At 38.0% G+C, this 23670-nt stretch overlaps 1 protein-coding gene across 1 annotated transcript in view; it reads right to left on the bottom strand.

Moving 5' to 3' along the window:
- LEMD3 (LEM domain containing 3) overlaps positions 1-23670 on the bottom strand; it is a 53744-nt gene that overhangs the window by 21437 nt on the left and 8637 nt on the right. The window contains exons 2-3 of the mRNA XM_004583229.3: positions 5397-5434; positions 1641-1707 (exon numbers count right to left, since the gene is read on the bottom strand). Coding sequence (XP_004583286.2) covers positions 1641-1707; positions 5397-5434 — 105 coding nt within the window. The remainder of the gene's footprint in view (positions 1-1640; positions 1708-5396; positions 5435-23670) is intronic.

Below are 23670 nucleotides of genomic sequence, written 5' to 3'. Positions count from 1 at the left end.
CTATCAGGCAATGTGCTATAGATAAGCATTCTTTTTTTCTTGTTACTTTGTAAGAAAAGAACCCAAGGATTTTTCTTTGTGCTACATGTTATTAAAGGTTCTTATCTTACCGAATTTCAACTCTTTTTCCAGCCCATTACTTTTAAAAAGCTTAACATGGAAGTATAACAAAGTAAAATCTTTGACACACTTTTCTATTAAAAGCATTCATGTTCCCAACTAACACTTTTTCCTAGGTACTGATATTTCAGAGATAGTACTCATTAAAAAACAAAAGGCAAGAAGCATCTGTGAGATGAACAAATCTTTAAGCTTCACAGTGCATCTCAAAGACTCAGATTCTGCACATCCAGAGCACTGAACTACCACCAATGGGCCAAATCTAGCTTCTTGTCGGCTGCCTCAACAAGGTGTTACTGTAATACAGCCAAGTTCATTCTTTAATATTTTTAAGGCTGCTTTCAAGCTATAGCAGAACTGAATAGTTGTGACAGAGGCAGTATACTCTGAAAATACTAAAACATTAAGTAAGTGACACGTTACAGAAAGCAACTTACGAACCCAACCCTTGGTTTAGTTCTTTAGTACTGCGGTGGGCCGCATTTCCTAAGTCAGTGCAGTAGAAGCCTGTGCTGTAGAAGCTTGTGTTAGCAACCACAGGATTCCTATCTAGACTGCACATCTAACCCGTTTCCAAATGCTACTGCACACCAAATGAATGTTACCAGCTTGCAGTTTACGATAGCCAAAACAAAGCAAGCATTTAGTGAAACAAACAGAACTGTTAAGCCTAAAACGCTGATCAGAATTAAAGATGCAGAGAATAAAAGAGGGATGAGAGAATAGAGAACGGACAGCATCCAAAATATCTCCTTTCAACCAGAAAGGCTCCAGGCTTGTCTGCTGGGCTTTTACCAATGATCTAGTTCCAAGTGAAGAATTTGAGAAAAGTTTTAGAAGCTACATTTTTCTTTTCTTGTAACTTTATTAGAAGAGAATTCTAAGTCTCTTCACATATTATATGCAAAACAAAAATAACAAAATCTGAAAAGTAATCAACAGATAATATGGCACTGTAATTTACACATACTAACCAAGACACCAATACATCTACAACAAATTACTGTAATCACAGATGTGAAAATACTTGAGAACTCTCAAAGATTTACTAAGAACAAACATGCAGGAAATTCAATAAATTGGGAAAGGAAAATCTGAGAGCAAACATTCACTTTATCCAAGGGAATGATGTCTATTCGATTACTGAAAGAAAGTCTCTGCCTTTGTATACAATCCAGGATTTTATTTCACTCATTTCTTACCCAACTCAGGAGATAATGAGCTTTGAAAAATTGTGTTACTATTAATACAATAAAGAAAACAGACTGACTTAAAATTATATTGAAGAAAGAATTCACACATCTAATACATATGGTAGGCAGGAAAAAGACCTTAATTAAAATCAATATGCCCACAAAAATTTGAACATTCACCACACAAATAATGAAAAGATCAAAAGAAAAGTATTCCATTAAGGACACACTAGATTTGAAATATTCCAGAGACAAAAAAAAAATGTTACATACATATGCAAATTAATTTTTCAAAACATGTTGGGGCTACAGATGTTAAACAATTACCTGCAAGCTGTGCCAATCGATCATGAAGCTTGTATAATGAGTTCATAATAAGATTTCTTTCACTTTCCTAAAATTAAAATAAGTTATTATGAAATACCAAATTCCAAGAAAAAATGTATCAAATAATCCATGTTCAAAAAGTAAATTAGTAAACAGATGTGAAATTATATAGGTTATTAAATCACAAAGATAAACTCATTTTTAAAAAGGACAATACAATCTTAATCTAAGGATCTAAATTATCTCTAAGATTTTTCTTCCTTGAGAATGAACAAACAAATTGAAATTCAGTGCTTAGAAATACTTCTCAACAGAATAAACTACCACAACCAGCAAGGCAATGCTTCCATCACCCCTTATACAAGGCAGGCTTACGTACTATTCTGACAAGACTATTGTCTTTGTCGAGACAGTCCTCAGGTTGTCTCAACATGACTCAACCACATAAAAGGGAATGAGTATTGACACGCTGGGTCTCATCCTTCTCAAGGAGGTTCTGTATAAATCTATGGATGATTAAACTCACATAAACATTCAATGAATATCTATCTACCAGGAGTTAAGAACTGTTCTCTTAGCAAAGTGAAAGACCAGTGAACAAGATTATTCCTGCTCTCAAGCAAAAATAAACAAATAAGTGTATTAACTCTATCTTGCAACTGCAAAGGTTAATGCAAACACAAATGAGAAAGAAACTGGAAGATACAATTATGAGACAGAAATAACTGAGCTGGTCTCCAAGGAGGAACACAACAGATCAGCTCTCCAAGGTAGACAGAACAGCACGGGTAAGAGCATGAGGGAAGGAAAGCACTGGTTACATTCCTCATGTAACCACTACCTTCGTCTGACTCAGCAAATTACTGGGAAAATGGTTTTAAATTAACTGCCAGAGAGCCCCAGATTAAAACGAATCTGATTACATTTTAAAATTGTGGAGAAAGAAAATAAAATAGACTTGTATTTCCAGACAATTACTCTCCTAGAATACATAGAGTGGCTTGGAAGCAGAAATGACTACATGAGCTAATGCAATAGCACAGTCTAAAGCACACTGCCCCAATTTAAGAATAACTGTGATAAAGGAATAATACGTGAAATGGTGAGCAGGCTAGTGAGGAGAGGAGTAACAGCCTGTCATACTATAGGAACTAAGTTCATGATGAATCTGGGGACCACATTTTTTATTATTTCCCTTTTCCAGAGTGTCTAACAAAACAATTATTACATTAACATGACCATGTGGCAAGTTCGGGAGGAATAAAAAGGCTGGAAAAGATTTATGCCTAATGACATGTGACTTCATCCATTTGTTTTAATGCTGTCTCAGTAATGGAAGAGAACATTTTTGCACCCTATGGCTGAGCTGCCTGTTTACGCAGCTTGAATCAGTGACCCTAGGGAGAAAACTCAGCAAAGGATCTGAGATCCTACCTGCTGAAGTCTCTGGGGCAACAACAGCTGGCTGAGAGAGGAAGAGTTCATTATTCCTTCAGCTCACCACTTGCCTTCCAAGTCTTTTCAATCTCAATCTCACTAAACTATGGGATTAAAGTAACTAAAAAATTTGATTCCTTTCTTCGCTATTCTGGAGAGCTGACTAACCATGCCCATCTCACATTTCAAAAACAAGTCACTGGGTACCTATCCCTGTGATTGCAAATTTACACCGGGCTAAATGAGTAAAATAAAAACTACATGGACTTGGATCTCACACTGAGTAACCTAGATATTGTTCCCTTCTGATAATGTATTTGTAAGAAAAACTTACTCAAAATAACCACACATACACACACACAAATCCTAAGTGCCATCCAAAGACCAAGTAAAATAAGATCTAAATGATTTTTTATGTTAGTAAGTGAACAAATTAAAAAAACCAGATTGGGTCAATTATCTTTAGTACTAGGTTCACTGAACTAGCAATACATCTGAAAAGTCTACAAATCAACTATTGAAACTACTTTATTGGTTTACAACTTTATAACTTTTTATTCTGAATGCCTTTCAAACTGTCTTTTTTTTAAGATTTATTTTATTTTTATTAGAAATTCAGATATACAGTGAGGAGGAGAGACAGAGAGGAAGATCTTCTGTCGTTGATTCACTCCCCAAGCAACCACAATGGCCAGAGTTGAGCCAATCTGAAGCCAGGAGCCTAGAGCCTTTTCCAGGTCTCCCACAAGGGTGCAGGGTCCCAAGGCCCTAGGCCACATTCCACTACTTTCCCAGGCCACAAGCAGGGAGCTGAATGGGAAGAGGGGCAGCCGAGATCAGAACTGGTGCCTACATGGGATCCCAGCACATGCAAGGAGAAGACCTTAGCTGCTACACTACCGTGCCGGGCCCCAGACTCTCTTAAATTTCAGCTTGAAGAGTGTCTCACCTGACTTTCCTAACTGCTGTACAAATGGTTAATGACCTTATTTATTCAAAGTAGATTTTAAAGTGAATTTTCACTAAAAATAAATACTCCCATAATTTGAATTACCTACTTCTGGCTGTTTTAATAAGGTTCATATTATCATTTATCAACACATCCTCTGAAACAAACTTTATTCCTAGGCTGAAAAACCTGTAGGACTTTCTCATACATTATCATCTTTAAATATTTCCCTCTTCCATCCACAGCAAACTCTCTCTCCAAACACATCCTTATTTCTTTGTATTATTATTTAAATGATTTTAAATTCTCAGCACAGTGGCTGGCAAAGAATATATACTATAATGTAAGTCAACTGAAATTATCTGTACTATAATTATTACTGATTCAAGATAAGAGCTTCAGTTCCCCCCATGGAGAAAAAGATACAGAAGAAATTGAGCGTTGAATTTCTAATGTTCAATAAGACATGGTAGTGTATTTTAATCATGGTGTCACAAAAGCATTGTTGCAAGTGATAACAACATTGTTGTAAGTAAATATCACAACATAGCATTATACATACTTCTTTCAAAGTCTCACTGTAACCATCTGATGTATTATTCTGTGAATCTGATTACATAGTTTCACACCCTTTAGTGTAAAATAATGTTTCTCTACAGGCCTACATATATTGTCAGTTCTTATAATTTAAAAAATTACCAGAAAAGTATCTTCCATCTTCAAAGTACCTTGCAAAGATCTTAAGTGAACATCTTAAGTAAAATTTAAGGAGACTGTGAATATTATAGAATTTTTAAAAACAGAAAGAAGTGTAAACAGGTAGCCTAAGGAATGCCTCCTTTCTATATATTTTGTCTTTCTGATGACTGAACAGGCACGCCAATGTGCAAAAGAACTAAAAGAGATACGATGAAAACAAAGAGAATAAAAATTGCTAAGATATCCAACACCTTAGGAAAATGGGCCGATTTTTGTTTTTAACTGTAGATCCAGAGCCATAGATAAAATGCCATGTCCGTTCTAGTTGGCAGCTGGCTTTTACATTAAACTCACAAAACACTTTAGCTCTCAGGAGAGAAATCCATGGCAGAGTTAATCGCATACAGGTAGTTATGGAATGTTCAGAACAAGAAAATATTCCTCATATAACCAATACCTTCGTCTGACTTTACAAATTACTGAAAAAATGGTTTTAAATTAACTGCTAGAGAACCCCAGATTAAAACAAATCTGATTACATTCTAAAATTGTGGAGAAAGAAAATAAAATAATTTCAGACTACAAGTGGCTTACAAATCATTAACAGTTATTCTAATTTTTTAACATATAAAACATGACACAAAATATCAGTATTATGATCTTTTACTTACTTCTATTTTTCCAAATGTTTCACCAAAGGGGTTTTTTACTATCAAGGAAAAGAAAAAGAGACAATTATTAGCATCACTTAAGAATTAGAATCTACTAACCATGCCCTCTGAAACGCCAACATGCACTTTGCTAAAACTGAATGTAAATATACAAAATATAAAAACACTGGTAACAGCAAAAAGTTGCAGAAGCAGCACTATTAATGACCACTCTCATTTTGTATTTGTGGTTTTCTCTGATCGTTTAGTTCAGGTTACTTGGTACCAAGGGAGCTATTTCAAGTGCCAGCCTCACTACTGACAAACAGGTCTCCTGGAACTGACATCCACTTAGCCTCTCTAGGCCACAGCTTCTACACAGAAGGAATAACAGTGCTACACTCACCTTTTATAGCAGTTGTCAGGATTGAGATAAAACACGTAAAATGTTTGCATCACGTCAGAGTGCCTGCCCTTCACAATACCATTAATTACAGTTAATAAATATTATCATTGTTTTCACTTCAGTGTAGTTTCTCTTCAAAATCTGGACTCAAAGTAGTTAACTACCTGAGGAAATGTACTAGCTGATTTAAAATTGAATAATTTATTTACAAATCTGAGTTACAATAAGATAAAAACCCCTCCTACACCTTGCTAACACCTGGAAAAGCAACAAGAAAAAAATACAAATCAAAGTAGCTAAGAATTAAATTAAGTCTCAGTAGTAACCACAAGGTTCCAATAAGCTCTTGCATCACAAGGATTCATTTCTCATCTCCCCTCCTATCCTGACACTCTTAAAAAACACAGACAAGTTTATGGATAAATGTGTGGCATCATTCGCGGTTATTATTCAAAGCTTCTGCTTATCTTTTTGCTTGAGTATTTTATGCAAAAATACTCAGACTTTCAAATAACTGAAAACTTATTTTTTATCGAGATTGTAGATCTGTATAGTCTAGGTGATTACTAAGACTAACTGATCTTACAAAGTTGTTCACACTGACTAGGTTTCCTTTTTGAGCTTTTCTATTTTTATTTGAGAAAACAGGAAGTCCCACAGGAACCAGGAACTGCTTGATTCTAAGAAAGTTCATGTGGGAGAACAGCTCAACAAGGCACAATAAAAAAAAAAAAAGCCAGGAAAAATGTAACCTGTTATCAAGAATTTTGCTAATGGATTTGTAGACAACACTTGCCAATCAACAAAAGTTTTAATGTTGATAAGAAAAAAATTCTAATGATGGGGAAAAGTTCTTATAGAAGGAATACGAAGACATGATAATCTAAAATCAAAGAAAATGTTACAAATTGGAATACATGGACTAAAAATATTTTTCAAAACCATCATTTTAATGTAAGCGCTACCAAGAAAGCCTTATGGATCTACCTAAAATACACTGGCCAAAGGCTCTAAAAAGTATTTTTAGTAAGTACTTTAGTACTTTTTGGTTCTTTATAAGAGCAGTTTCTGAAAATATAAAAATACTCAATTCTTTACAAAAAAAAAACCCAAGGTTTTAATATCCACAAAGAAAACCCATTCCAGCATGTTTTCTGGCTGACTTATTCTAGCTCTTCAAGTATTCCTAAAAAAGCACAGAAAAATCTATGAGTGTCCTACTACCAGATTGCTCTACTGAGCTGCTTAAAACAGGACAGTCCATGATTCTCACTTGAATGCCTGGAGTCACTCCTAGTACTAGATATGGAGTTAGTGCTTGAATAGTGTTGGCTGTGAATATTTGCTGTTAAGTTCTAGAGGAAGCTGGAGGGAAAAGGTTTTGTGACAGTGGGGGGGGGGTGGGTAACAAGATAAGACTAATAATAATAATTATTATTATTATTATTGTTATTATTCTGTGGGAGAACACTGTTATCTTCCAGTTGTGATCTCTTAATTAGATGAAGCTACCTGAGAATATAACATATAAAAAAAAGACAACAAGGTATTTTCTGTCCCACATACCTTCTGTCAAAAAATTTCCCATAATGCCTATGATAATCACCACCTGTTAAAGTAAAAGATCTATAACTAAAAGCAGAAAAAAATTTACCCTTAAGGCTGTTTTAGAAGGAAACTGGAGTTGGAAACAGCACATCAACTGAAAACTATCAAGTTTTTGCCAACTGTCCCTTTTAAGTAGAAAACTACAGAAATCTTATCTTCATTTTGCCATTTTATGCACTTTTAGTCTCTTTTCCAGGGAGACCGGAGGACTTTGAAGTTGCTTCTTTCATTGCACTGGGGGACTTTAAGGCTCTGGGCTTAACTGTTGCTTTGGAACCCACATCCCATCAGGCACAGCAAAGGTTTGAGGCCTGGCTCCTCTACTTTTGCACATTCTGGAAGGTAGCAAAGGACGGATCAAGTATCCCTTGTATCCCGGGCAACCACAAAGGAAACCCACATGGTGTGGTGCCGGATCATCCGATAGTAGATTCTCTTTGTCCCTCTGCCTGTCTTGTCTATTTCTGAAATAAAACAAGAATTGTTTAACAATTTATTCTTCCATCCTGGAAAGTCACAATCTTATGCCAAGTTTACACTGCTATTCCCCAGCTTTCTGCCCTGCAGCCTCCACACAGCTTCATTCCACCTCAGGTTATTCCAAATGGGAGTTCTTCAATTTACTTGCTCAGATTATTTCAAACCACAAATAAAGGGTATTTCAAAAATTCACAGAAAAGTGAGTTAAAAAGTAATATACATGGGAACAATCCAGATGTCCATCAAAAGAGGAACGGATAAAAAAAAACTGTGACTCTACTCTATGGAATACTACTCCATCATTAAAAACAATGAAATTCTACCATCTGCAACAAAATGATCTGATCTAGAAACCATTATGCTCAATGAAATAAGTTAATCTCAGAAGAACAAAGATATATTTTCTGATATAAAGCAACCTTAAAGAATAATACAGAATCAGTATATATGCAGGCACATATAAACACATATGTACATACATAGACGAACTATAACTGAGACTAGCATACCAACAAGTGAAGATACATTGCAGTATGCATCTCTACTCCCAAATACAAGATAGGCTCCCAATAAAACTGTTGAATATATCTTGAAAATAGAATGCTGGACCGTCTATCAATGTCTATACATACAGTGTCTATATACTTAAATAACAGAGTGATGGACTCGTTACTACTACTGAAGGACTCTACTATGGTAATAATGTAAGAGGAAACAGTGAGGAGAGGGCTAAAGGGCCCCAGACAGACACAGAGAAAGGTTTTCTACTTTCTACCACTGGTTCACTTCCAAATGGCCCGAAAGCCAGTGCTGAGTTGAACTGAAACCAGGAGCCAAAAGCTTCTCCTAGGTCCCCCACATGGGTGCAGGGCCCCAAGGCCTTGGGCCATCCTCCCCTTCCTTCCCAAGCCACAAGCAGGAGCTGGAACAGGTGGGACACAAACCAACGCCCATATGGGATCCCAGTGCTTTGGAGGAGAGGGTCAGCCAATTGAGCCATTGTGTTGGCCCCGTTGTAGATATTTTTTTAAAGATTTATTTATTTATTTATTTATTTATATTGCAAAGTCAGATATACAGAGAGGAAGATTTTCCATCAGTTGATTCACTACCCCAGTGACCTCAACGGCCTATGCTGCACCAATCTGAAGCCAGGAACCTTCTCCAGGTCTCCCACAGGTGCAGGGTACCAAGGCTTTAGGCCATCTTCCCAGGCCACAAGCAGGGAACTGGATGGGAAGTAGGGCTGCCAGGATTAGAATCGGCGCCCAGGTGGGATCCCAGTGCACACAAGGCAAGGAGTTTAGCCACTAGGCTATCACACTGGGCCCCCTTGTAGATTTTTAAATGAATAACTATATTAGCCTTGCCTTTCAAAAGTTCAGTCTAAAGAGAACAACTCTGCAAGCACACATTTCAAAGGCATTTTCTCAAAATTCTAAAAACTTATTAACCTTTCAGGTGAGGTTTTAAGTCTCAGGAAAATTCAAGTCCTCTATGAAATAAAGTCTAATGCTCAAGAGGCAGCACTGGAATGCAGTGGGTACAGCTGCCACCTTCAAAGCAGTTTGTGTCACAGCATTCTACTTCCAATCCAGCCCCCTGCTAATAGCCTGGGAAATGCAATGTAAGACAGCCCAAGTGACTGGGTCCCTGCCACCCTTGCAGGAGACCAGGATGAAGTTCCTGGTCTGCCACAGTCCTGGTCATTGTGGTCATCTGGGAGAATGGACCAAGGAATGGAAGATGTCTGTCACTCCCTCTCTCTGGATCTTTGACTTTCAAATAAATGAATACATCTTTTTAAAAAAGTAAATAATTCAGCTGCCTTAATGGTCAGTTATCTTTCTGGGTTGCACCTTTTGGTAGACACACAAATCATATCTTCCAGCATTAAAATTTAAACAGATGGGGCAGGCGTGGTGGCATATCCAGCTAAGTCTCCACCTGCAGCGCCAGCATCCCATATGGTTGTCAGTTCATGTCCGCACTGCTCCACTTAGCTCAGCTCCATGCCTAGGGTCTGGGAAAGAATTGGGGTATGGCCCAACTCCTTGGCCCTCTATACCCACATGGGAGATCCAGAAGAACTTCCTGGCTCCCAGCTTCAGGAAGTCACAACTGTGGCCTTTGCAGCCATTTGGAGACTGAACCAGTGGATGAAAGATCTCTGTCTCTCCTCTCTCCATAACTCTGCCTTTCCAATAAGTAAATAAATATCTTTAGAAGTTTAAACAGAGGAAAACTGCATTAGAAGCTGGTAGCAGGGGGTGGCAAGCTCTGAAGGATGAAGGAAAATGTTTCCAACAGCTGTAGAGTATTGCACCTGTGTAGCAAACACCTGCGTATTTCATCAGCAGCTAGACTGATCTAAAACCCGGAGAAGGTGAATTCTTTTGTGACATTCTTTTGTAACATAGCATTTTTTTATTTGCTCTTTGAAAGTCCTTTTGTTTTTGCTGATTAAATATTCATTCTGCAACACAGTACAGTTTGTTTAATATATGCTTAGCAAATCACTGTGATATTAAAATTAAATTAGTGACTAATTAGAGATGTTTTGTGGGAAAAGAAATGTTCCAAATTATCTATTATATAAAAGTTGCTTTGTAAAGTCTTTTATTCCCATTGCTCCGGTCATAATTAACCTTGCAATTATAACCTTTCCTGTCCACTTGGATTTACCAATCTTCAATATCCAAACCTTAATGGGCACACTGAGTGAAAACAGAAGGGAACTAGGCAAGAACTCAAAGGCTTTCCAAATATCATTACCTGTCTGAATTTAAGGTGAGGCAAGAATTTGCAGCTCTTTCACAAACCAAAAACAACAACAAAAAAAGTACAACTGACTTTATAAAATCAGAAGGGCTCTACATACAGATATCAAGATATAAGAATATAAAGAGAACCGAGAACAACCTATCCACAAGAATCAAAAGGTCAAAAAATCCAACTCACCAACAGCTGTACTATCTGGTTAGTTTTTACTCTTTATAAAGAACAAAGAACAGTTTCTTTCAACTTTGTGATTATTTTGAAGTCTCCCATTTGCTCACTGTAAAAATGGAAGATTTCCCAGAGAATAATAATTGATTGCACACCATAACTACAGCAACAAAAGTTGTGGGAGACTCATACCACAGGCTAGTCAACATTTACAAAATTTATTCTATCGGGTGTATGCTAAGAACAGGCAACCCATGTAGTAAGGGATAAGTTAAAGGAATATCCAGAAGATAAAAGTGTCCAGTATCACTAAGAATACTTAAGGTGAAAAAGTCACAGAGACGGAGTACCAACTGCTCCCGAGGGCATTTTCGGATGAGCTGTATATGTATATTGTAAATTCCCAGGGCTGTAAGTTATTGGCATGAAGAGAGAAAACAGAATCCTACAAATGCTCATTTAAAACCAAAAAAGGTAGAGAAAGAATGGAAAACAAAAATAGGAACAAACAACAGAGACAACCTGGAAAGCAGTAAAGAACTACAGTAGGTGCGAATTTCATGGTCACATCAATTTGCAGCAAAAGCATTCAGAAAAACAAACAAACAACAACAAACAAACAAAAACATCTATGTATTTAAAAAGTTCTAGCAAACTAGGAATAAAAATGAACTTCCTCAACTTTTTAAAGAATACCCACCAGAAAATGTATTGCCTAAAACCGTAATACACAGTGAGAAATTCAAAGCCTGCCCATCATCAGGAACGAGGCAAGGATCTGCCCTCTAACCAGTGCTTTACAAAGTACCTGCAGCACAGTTAATGCAAGAAGAAAAGGCACAGACTAGAATAAGAAATACAATTTTGTCCAAGGATGATCACCTATGAAAACTCTAAGAACCAATAAGAAAACAGTTGAAACTAACACTCAAAATGATAGCAAGGTTGCAGGATGCAAGATTAACACACAAAACTTGTACATGGGAAAACTGAGTGTTAATCAAGATGTCAGTTTTTCCCAACTTCATCTATAGATTTGATATGATCAATAAAAATCTCAACAAGTTACTCAGAGGATATCATCAGAATGATTCCATTAGAATTAAAGAAAAGCAGTAGATTCAGAATAGTCACACAATACACAAGAACAGTGCTACGACTGGTAATATCCAACTTCAAAACCCATGATAAAGCTACGGCAAATAAAACTGTGTAGTGTTGGTGAAAGAATAGAGGAATAGAACAGCAGAACAGTACAGAGAACCTGTAAATGCTCTTACATATAGTCAAGAGATTACTCACAAAGCAGCAAAGACATATAATGCAGCAAAGCAGTCTATTCAACAGTGCTCGAACAACTAGACATACACATGTTAAAACCAAAACTGATCTGAACAGACCTTCCGCTCTTCACAATTAACCCCAAACAGATCACAAATCCACATGTAGTACACAAAACCATACACCATTAGAAAACACAGGCTTAGCAAACACTTTTTAGATAGAACAGAGGCATGATCCTTGAAAGGAATAAGCTGAATTTCATTCAATCTACAAAAAGACACTATCAAGAGGATAAAAAGAGAAGCCAGATTGTCAGACAAATCATTACAAAAGACATTATCTGGGCTGTTATCCCAACAATGCATAGTCTCAAAATTCAACAAAACAAACTAAAACATAGGTGAAAGAATTTAACAGCTATCACACCATAACAAGTATATACAAAAGATGATCCACATCATATGTCATCAGGGAAATGCAAATTAAAATAATGAGATACCACTACATACCTATCAGAATGGTCAAAATCCAGAACACTGACATCACCAAATGCTGGCGAAGATGCAGAGGAACAGGAGCTCTGATTCATTGGCTGGTGGGAATGCAAAATGGTACAGCCACTTTGGAAGACAGTCTGGTGGTTTCTTAACAAAACTAAACATACTCTCCCCATACAATCCAGCAATTACACTCATTATTCAACCAAAGAAGGTGAAAATATAAGTCTGTACAAAAACCTGAATATGGATGTTTAGAGCAGCTATATTCATTACTGTGAAACTTTGAAAGCTATGAAGATGCCCTTTAGGTGAATGGATAAACAGTATTACATTTAGACAATGGACTATTTATTGATGTTAAAAGAAATGAGCTATCAAACCATGAAAAACAGAAGTGTAAATAAACGTATATTATGAACTGAAAGCCACCAGTCCAAAAAGGCTACCTACTATATAGTTACAACTCTATGATATTCTAAGAGATCGGGGGTTGTTAAATTAGAGGTACAGGAGTGATGACTGTGGAATATAGGACAAACAAATTTTAAAGATTTTATCTTTTATTAGAAAGTCACATTTACAAAGAGAAAGGGAAACAGAGAGAAAGAGCCACCAGCTGATTCACTCCGCAAGTGGCCTAAACGGTCAGAGCTAAGTCGATCCAAAGCCAGGAACTTCTTCCAGGTTTCCCATGCGGATGCAAGGTCCCAAGGCTTTGAGGTTCCATCTTCAAAGTTTAGCTAATATAATCATCATCTTTACTGAAAGACTGCCAAAAAGTTAACATATGTGATCATAAAAGTAGATACTCACAAATATTTACAAAGTATTTTCTAAAATATTTAACACATTCACTTCCAAATTATTTCTCATTGGTCTGGTTTCATTGGTCTATGTAAATTTACATCATCAACAAATTTAGAAACTACCAAAATGGGCTATACATTGTGGTGCCTGGATGATCATATTACATATCAGTGTGCCACTGTGAATCCTGGCTCCTTCATTTCCAATAGCTCCTCGCTAACATGTGCAAGAACGCAGCAGATGACGACCCAAGAATGTGTGTCCACCATGTGGGAGATCCAAATGGAGTTCGGGTTCCAGCCTTTGGCTTATCCCAGCTCTAGCTGTTGTGCAAATCCAGGGAGTGAATCAGCAGATGGAAGACATTTCTCTCTATCCCTCTGCCTTTCGAAGAAATCTTTTACAGAAATATGGAAATACTACACATTTAAAAGATTTAATGACTGCCAATTCCATCCAAATATGAACTCTGATATCTTACTAGAACATCTACAACCTAAAAAGAAAATAAGACTGTTAGTATTATTAATTCTTTTTAGTATATCTGCTGCCAAAGCAAGCACATATTGCTAGTTCTTGAAGTTAGTAACTAAAATTGAAGTTCCCATTTAAAAAAAAAAAATGTTTAGGGGCAAGCATTTGAGAAGCAGTTGACTCCACTTGGGAAGCCGACATCAATAGCAGAGTGCATGGGTTAGAGTCCTGGCTCTGCTTCCAATTCCAGATTCCTGCTAATGCACACCTTAGGAGGCAGCAGGTGACAGTAGGTAACTGGGTCCCTGTCCTCATATGGGACTTGAGCTTCCAGCATTAGCTGACACAGGAATCTGAGGATGAACCAACAGTAAACAGAAAGCTGCTCTCTTTCACTCTCTCTGCCTTTCAAGTACAAACAAATCAAAATTTAAGTAACAATAACAGCAGCAACAAAACATTTAAGACTTAGAGACTTACAATTCACAAAGATGAAACAAAGTTAGTCATAAATTTCTTGCCCCTCCCCTCAAAAACATAAATGTCGATGCCTCAGAACTCTAGAAGGAAACAATCAGACTGCTGCCTCCATCTAATTTCTGTTAAATACACTCCTATCATTTACCTCAATTTTGAGAAGATAGATACAGCAGAAAACACATTCAAATAAAGACAGGGCAATATTTCTACTTAAATTGACGGGAGCATTTATAATACTCAAGCTTCAAAAAAGCTGGGTGATCTGCCTTTCAGCACTTAACAGATTTCTTCTTTCAACTATTTTTGTACACAGGCCATTTAAAGAATTACGCTACGCTACGGTGTGGTGACATGTGAGCAGAAAAACAAGACACCCCACAAAGGTTACTTATAAAACCTACAAATAATACCAAGGATCTGTGCAACAGCTAATTCGGCACCAAAATGAGTTTATGCTAATGATACTGTAATTTATGAAACATAATGACAGTCACTGTATTAAGAGACTTTAAACATGAACTACTAGACACTAGACAGTGAATATAACACTTGCCCAAGGTTTATAGCATAAATTTACAAGGGAAACTGCATTATACCAAGGACTATGCTGAAAAAATATTGCTAGATGAGCATTTGCGAACCCAAAAGAGATTTGTGATACACTTTGCATCTATCTTCAGTGAATAAAGCAATCCAAATTTCTCATTCAATTAAATACAAAAAGTCTTCTATTTAGTAACTGCTATGGTTTAAATGAGTCTTCTAAAATTCAAGTCTAATCTCCAAAGCAAAAGAGTTGAGAGATAGGGTTTTCAGGAGGTAATCAGGATTACTGATGTTATGGTAGCAATGGGTTCATTACTGTATGTTTAGAACATCATCTCTTACCCTCTCATAAACATGTTCTCTTCAGCCTTCCACCATGGGATGATGATGATGCTACACCAAGAAGACCTTACCACAAATGTCAAGGTTCTTCATTTTGTGATTTCCTGGCCTCCAGAATCAGCTACTGTTACAGCAGTACAAAAGGACTAAAATAGTAATATCTTACCCCTGTACTTAATACCCAGCTACGGCAGTCATTTTAAAGGAAGCAATACAAAATACATTATGTGTGTGTTTGGATGCTCTCATTACTAATTTAAAATACTGTCACATTTTTGTTCTTATTAACTGATACCTAAATATTGTACATATTTTGGAGAGGGTACTTTGTGACAGTGTAAAGCATGTAGAAATTGTACAATGCTCAATTCTCTTCGGTTAGTTCTCATCTTTTTGGTGAAAATATTCAAAACACTTTCTTCCAGATTTTTTTTAAACAAAATATACACTCAAATACTAGAACTTTCTCCTGTCTATAACAGGACCCATTAATCAACCTTCTCTACCCCATCCTCCTCTTCCCTGACTTTGGTAACTACCATTTTGCTCTCAAGGAAAGTAGATGATATTTTTTTATTTACACATACAACTGAAATTATACAGTAGTCTTCTTCCTTTTGCCTCACTTATTTCACTCAATGTAATTATCTCAATGCTAACGGAAGCTAGATTCTTCTCATGGGTGAACAGTATACATGTATCAGTTTCTTTACTCATCACTAACTGATGAACACACAGGTATTCTTGGCTACTATGAATAACGCTGCAATAAACAAGGGAGAGGAAATTCTCTTTCAACAAACAGCTTGAAAATAAAATCCAATCAATGGGGTTGCTGGGTAATATGGTAATTCTATTTTTAACTTTCGACAAACTCCAATATATTACTGTAAGGGTCACACTAATTAACATTTCTATCAAGAGCATTCAAGGGGTCCCTCATCTCCACATTCAGGCCCTGCTGCCTTTCCTCTTTCTAACAGTCATTCTAACAAGTGATTCCCCCTTGCAGTTCTGATTTCCGTTTGATGACTGATTGAGCACCTCTGGATCTACTGGTATCAGTAGTTCTTCCTCTGAAAAAAGTCAATACTCTTATATATTGCCAATTTATTTGAAAGGCAGGGAGACAGAGAGGGAGAAGGAACGGAAATGTGGCAGTCAGACGTTGATCTTCCACTCAGTGGTTCACTTCCCTAAATGCACACAAGTCAGGGCTCAGTCAGACTGAGGCCAAAAGCCTGAAGCTTCATCCAGGTCTTCCCACATGGGCGGCAGGGACTGCGCTGTCAGAGCTCTTTTCCTGCTTTCCCTGATGCATTGACAGGCATCTGGATCAGAAGCGGAGCAACTGGACTGAACTGGTGACCTAATACAGAGCACTTCCAGTGCAAGTGGCAGCTTCACCAGCTGTGCAATCTTTTTTTTTTTTAAGATTCATCCATTTTTATTGGAAAGTCAGATACACAGAGAGGAAGAGAGACAGAGAGGAAGATCTTCTGTCCACTGATTTCATTCCCCAAGTTATTGTAACGGCCAGAACTGAGCCAATCGAAAGCCAGGAGCCTTGTCTGGGTCTGCCACATAGGTGCAGGGTCCCAAGGGCTTTAGGGCATCCTCGACTGTTTCCCTAGGCCACAAGCAGGGAGCTGGATGGGAAGCAGGGCCACTGGGACACAAACTGGCACCATACGGGATCCTGGTGTATACAAAGCAAGGACTTTAGCCACTAGGCTGTTGTGCCAGGCCCATAAATCTTTTTTTTTTAATTACCTTTATTATATCTTTAAGGATAGTTTCAGTGTGTTCTTCAGATAACGTTAACAGAAGCTTACTCTAAGAATCATCCAAATCCTAAACAGCCTCAAATTCAAGATCACATTCTGGATTAAAGCAACATACCCTACCTCTGACTTTCCTGTTACTCCACCTTCTGGTGATCAGCAGGACTAAAGTCTAGTTTCAAGTTTTGCTTCATCATCTGTTAATACAGATGCAAAGAAACAACAACAAAACTGTTTTACACAGATAAGGATGGCACTAAGGAATGTGAAAATATCATATCCTTTTAGCTGTTAAAATCAACTGAGCAAACACCACCACAGGTGAGGAAGTGGGCACTGTGGCGCAAAGAGCCCAAGCACCATTTGGGATGCAGGCAGCGCTGCACCACTTGGAGTACCAGCGCCTCTACTCCCAGCCAAGCTCCCTGGTATGACCCCTAGGAGGTAGCCTCTGATGCAGCCTAGTCAAGGTCCCAGCCACCCTCACCGAACACACAGATGGAGTTCTAGGATCCTGATTTCCACTTGGCCCAGCTCTGGCTGTTGGAGGCATGTGGCGAGTGCACCAGAAAACTGAATATTAGTTTTCTTTGGGCCTCTGGGGAATGAACCAGTCAGTGTGGGCAAGATTTTCTTCTCCACTCCTGTCACTCTGACTTTACGACAAAATAAAAATCAACAAACATTTTTAAAACTGGCAAGAATTATATTCATCTATTACTTATTAACACTCCTGATAGAATATGGGAGAGTTGAACAGAAATTGCTTAAGTTACACGTCTGGGCCATCTCAACTTACTATTCTCAATATACAGAGCTACAGATTATTTTAGATTTTTCTGTAACATTTCTGCAAACAGTATCACATTAGCTCCCTAAAAAAATTACTAACTAGAAACATCACTGGTTTTATTACCACCCCCCCCACCTCCGGTCTGACAGATGCACAACCACCCCCCCCACCCCCGGTCTGACAGATGCACAAAGCAACACTAGCAAGTTACGTGGAACTCCCTTGCTCAAATAGTTAGTAGCCGAGAATAAGATAAAGCAAATCATTTCACTGATGCCTGGCTTGCCTCTAAAGTCAAACAGTTCAAATGTTGACTGTGAACATTCAGTAGCTGTGTGACCTTGGAAAAGCTACTCATAATTGTATTCCTCTGTCTCAGCTTTTTCACAGGGAAAATGTTATCAGTCATCTCCATAAACACTAAAGTGTTCACACAGAGAAAGTGGCAATAAATGTTTGGTCTTATCATTTAAAGCTTCAAAATCTAAAAGGAGGACATGTGCAGTGATATTAAAAAAAAACCATACTTTTGTCATAAGCATAGAAATGTTTTTAGGACATCTTGAAACATAATCACAAATGTTCAGATTTGTAACTCATTTTGGCAAGTTCATTCTTTATGTCTTTTTAAACATTACTTTTAAAAACCTGCTAGAAATGAAAACTACACTAATTGAATTGTATGACTTTTTTTTCTTTTAAGATTTATTATTATTGGAAAGCCAGATATACACAGAGGAGGAGAGACAGAGAGGAAGATCTTCCGTCCAAAGTTTCACTCCCCAAGTGAGCCGCAACGGGCCGATGCGTGCCGAACCAAAGCTGGGAACCAGGAACCCCTTCCGGGTCTCTCAGGGGTGCAGGGTCCCAAAGCTTTGGGCCGTCCTCAACTGCTTTCCCAGGCCACAAGCAGAGAGCTGGATGGGAAGTGGAGCTGTCGGGATTAGAACCGGAGCCCATATGGGATCCCGGGGCGTTCAAGGCGAGGACTTTAGCCGCTAGGCCATGCCGCCAGGCCCAAATTGTATGACTTTTAAAAGTAGGTATATTCAATTAAGAAAACCATGGAAGTTAAAGGAAATGAAATCACTTTGTCTGGGGACTGCTGAACATACATAGAGTATACATCGTGGTAAGCTTCACCGGAAGACATACAAAACCTGCAAACACTCATTTTTAAGTTGTTCCTCTCAAGCCTCCATATATGAATCTGTGCATGGTAAGCAGTTCCCAGTCGCTCAGACCATACCAGCTACAATGTGAAGCATAGGGTGACAGTCTAAGAATAGGTCATCCTTACAGTTCTAAAAAGTATATTCTCAACTTCTGATATTATCCAACACGGAGCAGACTCTAAGTAACTTGAATGAATGAATGAACAAATGAATACACAGTAGAAACTTCAGGTTTTTTTCTTCAAGCAAGCTAAATCAAACAACGTATTTGTAATCCCAGGGGAGGCATTCTCATAAAACCAGGAAGCCATTAATATGACTGACCTGGGTTAAGTCATAGCCCACAGGCTAGAATAAACAAGATATTCTAATATTTCCCCATAATTAATTTTAGTGGTTCTCTCCATATGCAATTTTTTAAAAGTTATACCTCTGTGAATTTCTACAGAGCAAAAGCTTCCTTCATAAAGTGCTTTCATGAACCAGCCAGTCAGCAAATTCCTTATATACACATAAGCTCTCAAACCCCAAAACGAAATAATCTGCTATGTCCTGCAGTGCCCATTTGCTCCTGAAGGTTTCTTTTTTCTTGTCATGTCACATTTAGCTCAGGAGAGCAATTGCTGGTGCACACTTACACCTAATTAGTTCACAACAGCTGAACCACACTCCTGCATGGTTCTGCACCCAAGCCTTGTTTCTAAACTTTAGCTTGCCATATGATATCAACATAGCTGCAAAGAATGCAAAAGTCATCTTGTGAAGACATTTTAAGCAAAAAGCTGTGACGAAGCAAAGAGCAATAAATCTGCTACAAAAGAAGCAGTATAATTTTAAACTCTATACTGCAGCAAATAAAATAAGAAATTTGAAAAGATATACATGAAATTTTTCATATGACAAATGTGGTATTCTATCGTTACTATTCCCTCTTGTGACTGAAATTTTATAATTTTACTAAAGCCTACTTTACTTAGTAATGTTTTGAAAATAATTATGTGAAACATGCAAAATTTAACTACTGACTGTTAGATAAATACTGAAACCCAAATACTTTCTTCCTACTCCAGTTTTATTTAAAAATTAGCTTGGACATTATTATTGCTGAAGAATATTATTTAGGCGCTGACCAATCCTCAACCTCCAAATGCAGGTATCTCTCATAGGGGTGCCACTTCATGTCACAGCTGCCCATCGAACTCCCTGAGTGTAACCTGGGAAAACAGTCGAGTATCAAAGTCTCAGGGCCCTGCACCTCTGCGGGAGAACCCAAGAGGACTCCTGGACCCTGACTTTGGATTGACTCAGCTCTGGCCGTTGCAACCATTTGGTGAGTAAACCAACGCTGTAAACCTTTCTTCCCCACAAAAAAACACATAAATCAAGTCTTTTCTCTTTTTCTTGGTGCAAATCATTTATGCAATTCAGGCTAAAGTATGACCTATTAAAACAGCAAAATCCTGGGCCTCGTGCGAAGGTCTAGTGGCTAAGTCTCTGTGTTGTATGCGCCAGGATCCCATATGGGTGCTGGTTCACATCCCTGCTGCCCCACTTCCCATGCAGTTCCCTGCCTGTGGCCTGGGAAAGCAGTCGAGGACGCCTCAAAACCTTGGGACCCTGCACCCGTGTGGGAGACCCGGCAGACACTCCTGGCTTCAGTTCAGCTCGGCTCTGGCCACTATGGCCACTTGGGGAGTGAACCAGCAGACAGAACATTCTTCTTTCTGTCTTTCCTCTCCGTATATCTGACTTTGTAATAAAATAAATGAATCTTTTAAAAAAATACGAGAATTCAAAGGTTATTCCTTAAATATATTTACCACTGGTTCCATTTCAATCCATGTTAAAAATAACACCTGAATACAAAAGTCAAAATCCAAAGTTATAAGTAATTATTAAAATGATTTCTGTAATTAGTACCAGCCTAAGTTTACAAACTAAATGGCACCAATTTTTAGTGCATAATAAATTAATATGGGATCAAATGTATGTCATTAGTTACTATTCATTTATATTTTTAAAGAGATTTCTAACAATTTAAAGGAGTATTCATTTTAAAGTTTATTTATGAGCACACTACGGTAGCCTAGTGGCTAAAGTTCTCACCTTGCATGTGCCCGGATCCCATACGGATTCCAGTTCGTGTGCCAGAGGCCCTGCTTCCCATCCAGCTCCCTGCTTGTGGCCTGGGAAAGCAGTCGAGGATGGCTCAAAGCCTTGGGACCCTGCACCTGCATGGGAGACCCTGAGGGGGCTCTGGGCTCCTGGCTTCGGATCAGCACAGCTCGGGTTATTGTGGCTGCTTGGGGAGTGAATCAATGGACAGAAGATCTTCCTTTCTGTGTCTCCTCCCCTCTATATATCTGACTTTCCAATAAAAATGAAAATAAATTTTTAAAAAGTTCATTTATTTTTATTTGAAATAGTCTTCATCCACTGGTTCGTGCTCCAAACCTGGAAGACTAGACTAGGCCAGCTGAAATTAGGAACCAGGAACCCTCCGAGGTCTTCCACATTGGCAGCAGGGACCCGAGCGCTGACTCCATCATCTGTTGTCCCCTACAATGTGCCACTAGCAGGAATTAAAGTTTATCACAAAACTCCTTTACAGAATAAAGGCATCCCCAGTGCAGGCTTATCCTACCCACACTTCCCTTACGTTTCTTACTTAAGGTACTTATTTAAAGTGGGGTTATAAATTCTTTTTTATTTACAAAAAATATTTTTCATGCAGGTCAAGTTCATCTAGAATAATAAATGAGCAAGGAGAAGTGAGCTTAAGGCTTCATAACTCAGCAATCCTCAAAATGCCTAATTTCTGAAAGTGAAAAGCCGAACGTTTTATTTCCTTTAAAGCAAAGGGGAAATAAAAGTTTATTTAAAAGGAGCAAAATAGGGACTAAGCTAGTGCACTGTAAGGTCTTTACAGGCTAAAGTACTGAAAAACCCTAGGTTTTAATGTAATGATGCAAAACAGTGATACTTTCCACCACCAATTTTTGAGGCTACACAAATCTTAAAAATTTGACTGAAATAGTATCATCCTCTGTTACAGTTTTACATGTTAGATATTGTAGTCCGTGTTAGATTATGGCAGACACTCCTTCCCTATACATCAATGAATGAATCGATCACTGAACAATGTAATTTCTAATCATTGAAAACAAATTTAGACATCTTTTTCATGGATTATTTCAGGTACATACATGATTTCATTGCATTAATCAACTCCACCCACCCATAACTGTTGAATTTTCTAGATAACAATAATTGTTGAATATATGCTATCTCTTGTGTACTTATACCTATTACAAGGCAATTTAGTAAACTGATTAAGAGCTGCCACCCGAGTCCTGCCTTTGCACTTTCTAGCTATGTGACAGTGGGCAGTTTACCAGCATCATTTCATTTGTAACATAGGCTAAGTATCTACATCATGACAATTAAATAACAGTAACTGTTCAGTGCCTGATACATAGTACTACAAAAGTGTTAACTATTATTATTATTATTGTGTGCCAAGTTCTGAGCTCTTCCTCACGTATGCTATTTTATTAATTCTCTTGTAATCCTACTGAAGAGATAAACAAGATACTGAAATAAACAGTGGCTTAGCAACTTGTCTTTTTGTTAAAAAAAAAAAAAAAAAAAGCAGATTAAAATGGTCAATATCAATTCCAAGTTTTCTGATACCTGTGCCAATGTTTTCTAAAACAAAGTTAAGGATATATTTGTGGGGGATTCACAAATTTTCACACAGCTAATGCATTAGATAAGGCTAGAGACAGTTTTCAAATCAAAATGAGATATGCAAACACCTACAAGTTGACAGGAACATTCTTAGAGCCATAAAAACTTTTTCCCTCTCCTCTTACTCTGAAAACCTAACTCAGCTCTCACTCTTCAAGAATGACAACAGCAACTATTCTTCAAAATCCTTATCCTCTCATTAATTTTACATAAAAAATTCTGCCCCTGTGGGCTAATTACTTTTATAATTAGAAATACCTTTTTTAAAAACAAAAACATCTCTGACACTTCCCTGTAACTCTTGGTCTTGGGTTTAAAAAAAAAAAGTTGAGGGCCCAGCGCGATAGCGTAGTGGTTGGTCCTCACCTTGAATGGGCCGAGATCCCATACGGTCACTAGTTCTAATCCCGGCAGCTCCACTTCCTGTCCAGTTTCCAGCTTGTGGCCTGGGGAAGCAGTTGAGGACAGCCCAAAGCCTTGGGCCCCTGCACCAGAAGCTCCTGGCTTCAAACTGGCTCAGTTCCAGTCGTTGCGGCCACTTGGGGGGAGAGCCGTCAAATGGAAGATCGTCCTGTCTCTTCTCTCTTCCTGTCTGTCCTCTCTGTGTATCTGCCTATCCAATAAAAATAAATAAACCTTCAAACAAAAAAAGTTTAAAGAAGCTAACACTAAACATAGCCCTGTTCCTTTCATAAGCAGGACTAGTACTCACATTCAGCACTAGTCTCTCACCTTCCCGAGAGCCCACAGGATACTTCCACTGGGACAAATGAATCGGTGCTACAGAAAACCACCCTTTCTGTCGCCTTTCCCCCCGCAAGATCCCGCTTCACCAACTCCAATCCCTCTCAAACGCACCATTCCCTCAGTCTCCCGCTCATAACCGCAGAGTAACTTTTTAATCCTGCGTTTCCTTT

The sequence above is a fragment of the Ochotona princeps genome, chromosome 15, assembly GCF_030435755.1.
Source record: "Ochotona princeps isolate mOchPri1 chromosome 15, mOchPri1.hap1, whole genome shotgun sequence".
NCBI classification, from domain to species: Eukaryota; Metazoa; Chordata; class Mammalia; order Lagomorpha; family Ochotonidae; genus Ochotona; species Ochotona princeps.
Note: the sequence above shows the minus strand (reverse complement) of the source record. Positions and strands in the feature narration are given on the sequence as shown.